General features: G+C 39.6%; 1 protein-coding gene across 1 annotated transcript in view; it reads left to right on the top strand.

The window, feature by feature from the left end:
• nell2a (neural EGFL like 2a) overlaps positions 1–12,602 on the top strand; it is a 76,870-nt gene that overhangs the window by 57,156 nt on the left and 7,112 nt on the right. The window contains exons 16-18 of the mRNA XM_017699391.2: positions 9,650–9,790; positions 10,734–10,927; positions 11,944–12,120. Of these exons, the coding sequence (XP_017554880.1) occupies positions 9,650–9,790; positions 10,734–10,927; positions 11,944–12,120 (512 nt within the window). The remainder of the gene's footprint in view (positions 1–9,649; positions 9,791–10,733; positions 10,928–11,943; positions 12,121–12,602) is intronic.

Below are 12,602 nucleotides of genomic sequence, written 5' to 3' on the forward strand. Positions count from 1 at the left end.
TGAACATTAAATATCTTGTCTTTGTAGTGTACCCAATTGAATATAGGTTGAAAAGGATTTGCAAATCATCGTATTCTGTTTTTATTTATGTTTTACACAACGTCCCAACTTCATTGGAATTGGGGTTGTACATACCAACCACAACTGAACACTGTAGCAGGAAAAAATGGTGTTATATTTCACTGTAGAGAACAAAAGTGGATTTCAGCTCTCTGTCCCACACCTCTGAAACAGCTAAAGAAGTATCTAATATCTGTCTGTTGTAGGTCAGGGAATCTCATAGAAGGCATTTTTCAGAGAACGGTGTTGCAAACAGAACTGTGTTCACTGTTGGCTGAGTAACCTTTACATTCAGCCTGGTGGTGATGTCATATTCCCAGGTGTTAGTCTGCAGTGACAGCTGCTAGCATGCACAAAACCCTCCAGGGAGTGGATTCTTCAACACACACAAATGTGCAGGACACTTGCAGTGCGGTGCAGCACTCAGGTGCTGATGCCCAGTGCTAGACTGCACTCTATACTGTGCTCAGAGAACAAGAGATGGAAAAACTCATAGAATTTGGTTACAGAGCAGTTTTAGTGCTTTATGTTGAGATTACATGTGAAATGTGAGATAAATGGCCAAAGAGCAGTTCCTTGCCTTGCGTAGTAAAAATGAACATGTACTTTATCTCAAGGCGAATTCTAATTATAATTACTCCTTTTGCTTTTTAATTTATAATGGGTTTGCCACAATTTGTGGCCTTTGTTCAGTTTTTGTTTGTGGCACAGACAGCCTTGAGGCTGAGCAGTAATTACGGACAGAGAGGAGGACTGTTGGGGCAGTGGTTAGTCTGGTCATAACACAGCAGAGCATGTAACAATGTTACAAGGCTGTTAATAAAAAGGTTTTTCTAATACAAGTTTTTAATCTAAAAAATATTATTTTGGTTTACAGAAGTTTTTCTCATCTCTTACACCACATTTGATTTATTATGATTTTGATTTTGTTACATTATGAAGTACAGCTTTTGTCTACTATATATATAACTCAGGGGAAGAAATACCTCCAGTGTAAGATGCAACCCCCTTATTTTCTGTCTCAGTCAAATGATGGGGCCAAATCTAATCTCACATTTACTGTTTACTCTGATGTGTTTATCAAGCAACAGATTTTCTGAATCTACTGATGAATTTTAACACATTGCTGGGATGTGTTCCCTTGTAAACCTTTGGGGTTCGTTGATGTTTTTGTCATTGGATCATAGTTATGTATGTGCTTCAATTACACTAAGAGACTTTTTTTAAGTGAACATGCAAATGTAATTATAAATATAAATGTACATTTAAATGTTAGATTTTTGGGGTAAGAACAAGACAAGGGGCAAAAATCCTCCATCAGCACACTGACCCAGAAATATTGTTTACTTTTTGCAGCATTTTTATTCTCACTGGTGATTTCATGCATCCAGAGGTTTAATAATTATTTGCAATAGTTAAATGTTGAGTGCTATTGCTTTGTTCAATATGTTATTATTGTTGCATTAACAAACATCAACAACAATAATAAAAATTATTATTATTATTAAATGAATTGTAATAACATTATATAACGTTATTAACTAAGATTTAATTCATTAGCAAAATACACTGCTCAAAAAAATAAAGGGAACACTTAAACAACACAATGTAACTCCAAGTTAATCAAACTTCTGTGAAATCAAACTGTCCACTTAGGAAGCAACACTGACTGACAATCAATTTCACATGCTGTTCAATGTGCAAATGGAACAGACAACAGGTGTAAATTATTGGCGATTAACAAAACACACTCAATAAAGGAGTGGTTCTGCAGGTGGGGACCACAGACCACTTCTCAGTACCGATGCTTTCTGGCTCATGCAGGACGCTTGGCATTTGCCAGAGAACACAAGGATTGGCAAATTCGCCACTGGCACCCTGTGCTCTTCACAGATGAAAGCAGGTTCACACTGAGCACATGTGACAGACGTGACAGAGTCTGGAGACGCCGTGGAGAGCGATCTGCTGCCTGCAACATCCTTCAGCATGACCGGTTTGGCAGTGGGTCAGTAATGGTGTGGGGTGGCATTTATTTGGAGGGCCGCACAGCCCTCCATGTGCTCGCCAGAGGTAGCCTGACTGCCATTAGGTACCGAGATGAGATCCTTCTGACCCCTTGTGAGACCATATGCTGGTGTGATTGGCCCTGGGTTCCTCCTAATGCAGGACAATGCTAGACCTCATGTGGCTAGAGTGTGTCAGCAGTTCCTGCAAGATGAAGGCATTGAAGCTATGGACTGGCCCGCCCGTTCCCCAGACCTGAATCCGATTGAGCACATTTGGGACATCATGTCTCGCTCCATCCACCAACGCCACGTTGCACCACAGACTGTCCAGGAGTTGGCGGATGCTTTAGTCCAGGTCTGCAAGGAGATCCCTCAGGAGACCATCTGCCACCTCATCAGGAGCATGCCCAGGCTTTGTAGGGAGGTCATACAGGCACGTGGAGGCCACACACAATACTGAGCCTCATTTTGACTTGTTTTAAGGACATCACATCAAAGTTGGACCAGCCTGTAGTGTGTTTTTCCACTTTAATTTTGTGTGTGACTCCAAATCCAGGCCTCCATTGGTTAATAAATTTGATTTCCATTGATGATTTTTGTGTGATTTTGTTGTCAGCACATTCAACTTTGTACAGAACAAAGTATTCAATGAGAATATTTCATTCATTCAGATCTAGGATGTGTTATTTGAGTGTTCCCTTTATATTTTTGAGCAGTGTAGAAATCTCAAGCGTTCCTGTTTTTCTGTCATTTGCATTTTGTCACAGTTTATTATTTATTTATCATTACAATGAGGTAAAATTATTGATGTAAATTGATTGAGGCCTTTGTTTGTTTTAGAATATATATTTTCTTGGGTTAAACTTTAATGACATATTTTTGAGACCTGCAAAGACTAGAAATAATCTGAATCATAAATTATATATGTTCTACAACTTATAACAAGATGCATGATTCATTGAGGGAGTGGGGGTGGGGAGGATTCTTACCCCAGTGAGAGGGGCAGTGGGACAAGATGGCCCTTTGCAAAGTTTTCTTTTTTGTGTTTAAAAAGCAACGCCGTCTGCTGTTCCAGAAACATCTGTGCTAGCTATAATTTTTTTTTTCTGTTGTGCTTCTCTAACCTCTACAGTAGATCTGCTGCTGCTTTATTCTCCCCCCGAACTACACTGAGCTCTCATATAGCATAAAGGAGCCTCAGGTCAGTGGAGTGAAACAGCAGTGTTTGCATTGCGGCAGCGCAGGGCAAGCTTAGAGGAGGACAGAATGCAGACTCACCTAGAGATATTAAATACAGGGAATGAGCTCTGACACACAGCTATTTCAAAAAACACTTCAAATCATGCGCTTTTGTCCAGATGATTTAATTAGGACTGAGTTACCCCACACATTATTCCCCAACCTTTCTCTCACTGGATATATTACTTTCTGAGTGCTTGTGTGTTTATGTGTATGTGCGTGTGTGTGGGGGGGGTATTTATGTGTGTGCGAGCGTGTCTGTATTTGTGTGTATGTGTGTGTGTGTATATGTGTGTGTATACATTTGTGGGTGTGCGTGTGGGTGTGTATGTGTGTGTGGGGTATCTGTGCCCCGTGTGTGGGGTATCTGTGCCCCGGGTATCTGCTCCGTTTCACAAACTGCTCATAACTCTGTGCTGTTCTGCTCTGCTCATGTCAGAAACCATGATGTAAAAATGTTTGTTTTACACTGACACTTTCAGAAATGACAGAAAATGCTGCATAACATCAGATCGAGTTAATAAAACTAATATCATATTTCAAAACTAGAGATCAACTTTCAATGTAAATAACTTGACAATGCAAACACAATTCCTGAAATGTTGAATAAACATGTAAAAAGTACCTTGTGGCAAACAGTTTGTATTTAAATCCACAGTGTTTAAGTTACTATTGTATGCACATTGTGTAAGTTAACTGTAGTTGAAGATTATTGGATGATATCTCAATGCGATCTAAAATTATTCTGGACAGATTTTCTATAATAATTCATGGTGTTGTAATTTAGTGGTGATTGTGTATGAATATCAGTGTTAATCTTCTTTCCTTGGTTAATATACAGTACAAAAATTTAATATTAATGAACATGTCATTTCATTTGATATTGGAAGAAAATCAGCAATATATGTATCTCAAACTTTTTTTTTCATTTCCTGCTTTCTCTCTCTCTCTCTCTCTCTCTCTCTCTCTCTCTCTCTCGGTGTCTGGGTTATTGACTGGAGAGCAGCTCTGGTTTTGTTCTGTGTAGATTGTGTGTCTGGTTCTGTAGTTGATTTGTGTGATTACTTGCCTTATTAATGGTGAAGACTGAAAGTGCTGCTCTGTGCAAATGCTCCTCATTAAAGCCCCATTCAGCAGCTCTTCCAATTACTCTCTAAGAAAAATAGACAGATAAACACAAAGAGAGAGAGAAAGTGAGAGAGAGAGGGCTTTGGGATTGACTACAGCACTTGTAGAGCTGAATAAACGTGTGCAGGAGGGAGAGCTGATTATCGATACAGAGAGAGGAATGTGCAGTGGCGTATGCAAAGGTCATGCTGTTTATATGTAAGAGTGAAAGGGGCTTTGTAATCTCATCAGGTTTGGTAATTAGCTCTTTGTGCTGGGTGACATTACGCTCTGCTCGTGCCGCTGGCTCGCTGAACCCAGTGCTTTTCAAGCGCAATGATCACTCATAACACCTTCATTACTTATTTAGATGCGGTGCCGTGTATACACACAGCCAGGCACTCACACAAACTCGCACGCTTAATTAGCAGTGCCTAATTAGAGCATTTTGCGTCTCATGAGTGGCTTTTAAAATAGTGTGTGTAGGGGCTGTTTCTGTGTGAATGTGTGGAGTATTGAGGAGGCTGCTTTTGCATGTGTAAAATCTCATCAGTTAAATTTTTAAGTAGAATTTTTTTTAAATCCATAAATTGAAATTAGACTTTAAGTTTAGACTTTAAGTTTCAACACTAATGTTTTTGACACTTGCAGTTTTTAAATGTACCCTTTAAGTATTTAGCAATAAATACTTGTTTTATGCAAATGCCCATGTCCCTGAACACCTTTGCTCTGTACTGTTCAGTGGTGTAACACATAGGGACTCTTAAATGCATCGCGATACAGACGTGGGCGATTCTGAATCGATTCATAAATGTCAGAAATCAATTTTCTAAATTTTTATTTATAACGTAATGTTGACGGAAAGCAAAAGGTGGAACTTGGAAGTGCGGAAGTGCAGCGCCTGGACAGTCTGTGGCGGCACATAACACAACTGGATGAGCGAGAAATCTGACCAGCTCCCTCTGCATAAAAAGCCAGATTAGGTCAGGATTCTGTTAAGAAGAGCCATTTTGTCATTTCAGCAAAAGTTGTTCAGTTGGTAGCAACAGCATTTTATGTCCAGTGTGTCTCAGTATGTGTTAATAAACTAGTATAGGCTAAAAAGAAAAACGAAAACGCCGATTTACTTTGCCCTGCTTTAAGCTTTAGCTATAGCCGCTTTTCTCCCATCTCCACCGGAAAACTTTTCCTCAAAAGTTTCTTGTAAAGTGTCTCTCAACGTTTGACTGTTTTACGAGGCTGAAGTCAGCTTCTTATTGGCCAGCTTCTTGTTCGAATTTTCCCATTCCACCTTAAATTTTATTGTGGACTTGACAGTGTAATAAAAGGTGGAATTGAGTTCCACGGTTTAGAAGTATAATAACTGAAATTTAATTTAACATTATTAACATAGTGTATTTTAGTTATGTAATTATTAATGACATTAACAGTCTAGCAAAACAATAGCATGTTGTATTGAAACAGCGTGTCACTTTTTCTATGAGCACAAACACAAACAAACTCTAAAACCAAGAATGAGAAATAATGATGTGGTCTAATGTTTGATGCCTTTTTTATTTGTTTATATTCTGATTACAGTATAATAAACCTATTCCTTTGTCCTTAGAAAATCTTATTTAGTGCACAACAACCAGTCATAATCCAGATAAGATTGTAGCCTCCCGAAGTCATCATGGCTTTCTTTAAAGCGAAGTGTGTACCGTGGTGTCTCAGTGCGGGCTGATCTTGGCCACTGGCTGTCACTCAGCACCGCCATCTGAGTGCCGATGAACTGTCCTCTGAGTCTTCCTGCGCACAAGGAGAGATTGAATAAAGAGTAAAGCGCAAGAGGAAGGACGAGAGGCTGAATAAACGAGTGGAGCCAGGCAGGACGCACTCATCCTCTGCCCTCTGAGATCTGTTTTAATAGAGCCTTTGTTTCCAGCTTGTCGCTCAAGATAACGAGGGGAGCAGCTGTGACCATTGCATCACCTCTCCTCTACACTCTTTCACTCCTTCCCTCTCTCTTTTATTCTTTCTCTCTCACCATCTTCTCACCATTTACCTTGCACTTCTTTTTTTCACCTATTCTTTCTCTCATCTGTCTTGTTCTCATATTTTTTCTCCATTCTCCATTCAACTGAAGAGTCTTTATTGACAATGATATTCAGCTAGGTTATTGTCAAGATATGGGATTTTAATTAGTAGAGGTATTAAGAGACTCATGTATCATACAGCTTTAGTACATCATATTCTTCATTCGTCTGTACTGGGCTTTAGATTCTGTAGCTGCAAATAAACAAGACATACAGCACAAAAGGGATGTAAAAGATTAAATGCATAGACATATTTCCACACAGTGGTTCTGCTCTCTTAGCAGTCTGTCAGATAATCAGATGAGGTGAAATCGATATCCTCCAGCACATTTCAGCATGGCCATAGATGATTTTTGTTTTCCTGCCATTTGAATGGCACCACTGAAGATAACATGTATAAATATCAAGCCTTTGCCAGCTTGTGTGGTATAAATAGCAAGCATGCCCTCTCTCTGCCTTCACCTTCCCTACATGGAGGAAGAATTGGCATGGATTCAGACTTGTTCCTTTCTTTCTGGAGAGAGGGCATCGCAGCCAGACGGCTTTTCAATTTCAAAGCCTGTGTGTTCTGCCAACTGCAACTTCACCTACTACAAAGAGCATGAGAGATTTCACTGTAGTGAGGTGGTAGGAGTGCACTTTAAAAAATAGTTTTCGTCTGCAGTTTTTCTGTTAAGCTCAGCCCATAGATGAGTGGATAACGAGGGGTCTTTTGGTTGCGTCTGCTGTGTGTCTTCAGCAGTGAATTGGCCTGATTTATACATTTAGGCCTGTGCTCAGTTCTGTTAAGTTATTTAGATGCCCTGTAGTGGCTTTTGTAACATGAAAAAACAATGCTGTGGATAAACTGAAAATGACATATTGTGGCAGGTACTTGATGAATGTCTTTCTGAGAGTTGCTGAGAATAGACAGTGTTGTAGTGGGCTTGTTTAATATGTATTAAGCTCCTACAGAAAGAGGAATTTGAATTTCATGATTTTGAGATCAAAGTGGTGCTTTTGTACTAGACAGGCAAAGGTGGAACATGGGATGTCACTGTGGAATCCAAGATAAGAGCAGGTGTAAGTACACTGTGGCCTAGGGGCAGCGCTCCTTTAGGACACTTGGTGAGGCATTTGTTTGCACTGGGGAACTCAGGAACACTCCAGGCCATTTCAGCATACCAGTCAACCATACCATACATACCATATATATATAGTTGCTGTCGGAACAAAACCTTTCTATCTCCATTTTTGCCATTTTTAAAAAATTTCATGGCCAAAAGAAATAATAATGATTTAAAATCACCAGACCAGTGTGCATTCATTTGTACCATTTGCACCGTGTTGTATGAGCATGCAGCTATTTACAAAATGCATGCTGTTCCCACAGTTTTGCTTTCACAATGTTTCTATAGCTAATAACCAGCTAGATGCTGGCTAATTTTGCTAAGCATTCATTTTGGTAGGCTGTAATGGCGCTGGGTGGTGTATAGAGTTGCCAGGTTTCTGGTTTGAGATGGGATGGTCCGGTTTTGAGCTCCATTGTCCAGTGTCTAGTTGGTTCTCTCAACTGGATGTTAAATATCCTAAGATTTAAACCTCATTCAAACCTAAACCAAATCCTGAGGTTTGGGATAAACCTGTTATTTCTCGATTACAGACAGTTAAATAGCACTTAAATATGCATCTTTATCTCATTCTTCTGTTAGCCTACAGAAGACACAGTGAATAGTTTGTTGTGAAATGTGAAAAGTCATAAGATTTATATTCATGGCTGTGAGACTGCAATAAAAAATCTAGAGTTTGTCTAAGTTCCAATGTTTTAACTTTTCAACAGCTTTTTTGACTGCGTTCCCCAGACATCGTTATGAAGTTTAGGACTTCTTTGAAGTGCAGTGTAATGTGGTGTATGGCAGCTTGCAACAACTCAGAAAAGCTAAAGAGATGAAGAACGCCCTTGAAGTTGGGTTATTTAGCTGCAGAAAAGTTCCCATGCCTACTATCTGTAACTCTGTAACTGTGATGGTAGTTGTGTTTAATCAGTCTCCATTATTACAAAAATCAAGCTTCAATCCGGTCCCAAAAGTCTCCCAAAAATACTGTGGCTTATTCAGCCTAATCCTTACAGCAGCACTGCAACAGCAGGATGAAAACAGCTGCAGTTTCAACAGGAAGAGCTATGGATCTTGGAGCAAGAGGCACAGACTACAACAGTTTACAGCAATTTTCATAATGACAGAAGCTGATGCATCTGTGGCAACTATAATGAGCCCATCTCAGGCCTAGTGGGAGCATTTAATCATCCTAAAACCTCTCTGTTGTTCTGTTTTCATCCCCTGGTTTAATAACCAGCACAGCCCACATGCCCACTATTGTCTAATAAAATATAATTTGAAATATAATGCCCTTTTTCTGAATATTAAAACTCATTTGTATGGAGTGATATTGAATTTAGGCTCCTTCTGTTACAAGAAATGGACTGTGCCCACATGCTTTACTGTAAATGAGTTAAATTGAGTCTTTACGTGTGTCTGAGTGGACACATGTAAAGTTTTGTAATGGAATTAGGCTTGTGATTTATGTCTTGTCTTATAAAAGGGAACTTTTATGTAGAAGCCAGGTTATTCATCTTGTGTAGTCCACTAACAAATTCGCTGTCATTTTCGAGGACGTGTAGTATTTCATTTTTTCTGATCTCTTTCTGATTCAGAGATTAAAATAGATCTTTTTGTTGGGCTATTGTGAAATTTAGTTATGCACTGTGTTTGTCTTCATAAAGCTCCTCGGTCTGTTAGTAGGATTCTCTCAGCTTCCCTGCAAACAGTTATCATGACAGATAGACAGAGACAGAGCATGCACAAAGCCATGGCACTGCTTATCAGGGAGAATGCAGTCAATAGCACTCAGGGGTGGCATGCAGGGAAAGGTAGCCACTTGGGAAAAAGTAGTCTTCTGCTGAATTCTTGCGTGATGAACGCCAGCTTTGATTCATGAGTCATTAGTCATTTCTCAATCACTGTTAAAAAAAGCCTCTCTCTTTCTCTCTCTCTCTCTCTCTCTGTCTCTATCTCTTTCTCTCTCTCTCTCTCTCTGTCTCTCTCTTTCTCTCTCTCGCTCTCTCTCTCTCTTCTCTCTCTCTTCTCTCTCTATCTCTCTCTCTCTCTCTGTCTCTCTCTGAAGATATTGATGAGTGTTCAGAGGGCTTTGTGGAGTGTGACAGTCGTGCTACCTGTGTGAACCTACCTGGCTGGTACCACTGTGAATGCCGAGATGGATACCACGACAACGGCATGTTCAGTGCAAATGGAGAGTCGTGTGAAGGTAACACAATGTGCACCCAGACACACCCACAGCCAGTGACCCACTGGAAATGTTACATTTTGTCATGTGTTCATAGCCGGACAAACTGACTCAATAGTATGCATTTACTCATTTTTTGTTTTGAAATATAGCTTAGGTTAATAAAAGTTGAATACAGTGTTTTACCTTTGGAGATTAATGAATGAAAACATTCATTCACAAGTATTACAAAGCCACCTTAACCCAATAAGTTCAGTACAAAAAGCGGCCACATCTGCCGTTTACTGTACTTTTATTGTGTATTGTAGTTGTTACTAACATGATTTCTCAGTGCTATTGCTACATTTATGATGTTTAAAGAACATGATCTTACAAAACCAAAAAATGTGTTTTTTTTTGTCTCACAAACTACATTTTGAACAAGAAAGCACATGAAAAAGAATAGAAGTCATGCTTGCAGTTCCATTTTGTCATTTCTCTGTTTAAACAAGTTAGTGATAAGTGCTTGGTGATCTAAACTGTGCTCTGAATGAGCTTGCAAACTAGGAGATCTTTATAGTGAATGGTGATTGCATGACAAAAAATGCTGAAGAGGTGTATGTGGGTGATGTTGGTGAGCAGAAGGTAGGGATGTGTTCCTGGAAATACTGCATCCAACAATAAAGGAAGCCTTATGCATCTTTTATACATTGATAAAAAACACATCGGAGAACTCCCAGTTCTACACGCTGATACGTTTCACTATGGCTAATGTGGACATGCACATGCCATAACTCCTCTGGCAGCAGATTTAAATGAGTTTTAGGGTTTGTCACCAATTTCTTAGCAAGTGCGAAACTCAGTTTGACTGGGTTAAGCAGCTGTCCTATTATCTTGTTCAACAGCTATTCTATTTGCTGAGGAATAAAATAGACACTGGGAAATTTTCATGTTGAACTAATCCTCTCTCTGTCCTTCTCTGTAGATATAGATGAGTGCAAAGCAGGTAGGAGTACTTGTGCCAATGATACTGTCTGCTTTAACCTGGATGGAGGATACGATTGCAGGTGTCCCCACGGACACAACTGTACTGGCGACTGTATCCATGACAACAAGGTGAAACACAATGGGCAGATCTGGGTCCTGGACAACGACAGGTGCTCTGTCTGCTCTTGCCAAGTGAGTGAGGAATTGTGGGTAGGACAGGCGGTTGTCCTTGATTGTTCCTGATCAGATAAATCTAGAGTTTAATTAAAAGACAAAACAAAACATCCTTTAAAATGAAGTCAGATGGCTGCTGTGGTTTGAGAAACTCATTGTTGGCCCGTTGAGTGATCTTGCCTCTGTTAAAAGTAAATATGCGCCAGTCAGTAAATAAAGATTATATTGTAATGTTATCATATGACCATGTCCTTAACTACTGTACTCATGTACCGAATGGAATGGTGCAAAATTCATCATTCACAGGATCATGATTGCTGTCGTCCAGCTTTTTAAAATATAAAATGTTTTACCTTAACAGTGCAGTGCAATTTGTAACTGTTGCTCAGTTTGACAGATCCTTTTCCTTTAATCGCAGGATAATGATGGCACTTAATTGCTGCTAATTTGACCCACACCTTGAAGTGTTTTAAGAATAGTATTTTCATTAAACTATCTGACCTCCATTAGTTTCCCTGCTCACGTTCAGTAATTAAGTCTGTAATTGAAATGTTTTCTTATGTCTGAAGGTGGCACAGAAGAAGATGAGTTTTTGGATATTAAATAATCAGCCTTCCAATTAGTCACTGTGTGGTGAAGGACAGAGCGAGAAAATCATTTTTAATTAGGTGACTCATTTTAATTGATTTGAAAATGGGGAAACTGTCAGTCAAAATTATATCTTCTGTGCTTGACTGAACAGTAGTACAAACATGTAATTGCATTTGTGGGGTGGAAATGGCTTTCATTTTCAAGATCTGCAGGTCACTGAGTGATGAAGGTTATAAAGGTTATCAGGGATGTTCTCAGTAGCAGTCAAAATGATCCCTCCAGGACCAAAGCATTGCCTTTGTTCACCACTTTTGCAGAATTCAAATTTAAGCTTCGTAACTTGGCCTGTGTTGCACCCATTCAGACATGTACACACATGCATATGGACTTCTTTGTTCAGGTTAAGTGAGGGGTGTATGCTTTGTGTGTGTGTTTGTGCTCAGATGGGGCAGGTGATGTGCAGGCGTATGGTGTGTGACTGTGAGAACCCCACTGTGGATCTGTTCTGCTGTCCAGAGTGCGACCCACGCCTCAGCTCTCAGTGCCTGCACCAGAACGGCCTGCTCACCTACGCCAGTGGAGACACCTGGACCGAAAACTGCCAGCAGTGCCAGTGCCTGGTAAGAAACACATACCCACAGAGCACTTCCCTCTTCATGGTGCAGTTTGTGCTGTTTACTTATAAATGAGAAGCAAAAACTTATCAGATACATACAAGTATTATACCAGGAGCCAGGCAGTGCTGCTAGCACCAGCGGAGAAATATAAACGTCCTCTAACCGGTACGCACTATTTCCTTAACACAGATTAAGGGGAATTTGAAAAAATCTGCTTATTTAAATTGTTACAATATAAACAAAGTCAGTTAAATTATACTAGATAATCATACAGATTCATAATTGTTCACAGTGAGGTGATACAAACCTGATGTCTGAAGTGTCTAAAACTTACCTCACAGAAAACCATTAGATGAAATGATTATCAATATGTTGCTTGATGCCTGGAACATTGTTTAATAGTTTTGAGATCTGGTTTTGGAAAAAAAAAATTAAGACCTATGTCAAAGATAGCTCTGCTTTTTGCAATATAAGACTTACATAAA

The sequence above is a fragment of the Pygocentrus nattereri genome, chromosome 11 (genome assembly GCF_015220715.1).
Source record: "Pygocentrus nattereri isolate fPygNat1 chromosome 11, fPygNat1.pri, whole genome shotgun sequence".
Classification (NCBI taxonomy): domain Eukaryota; kingdom Metazoa; phylum Chordata; class Actinopteri; order Characiformes; family Serrasalmidae; genus Pygocentrus; species Pygocentrus nattereri.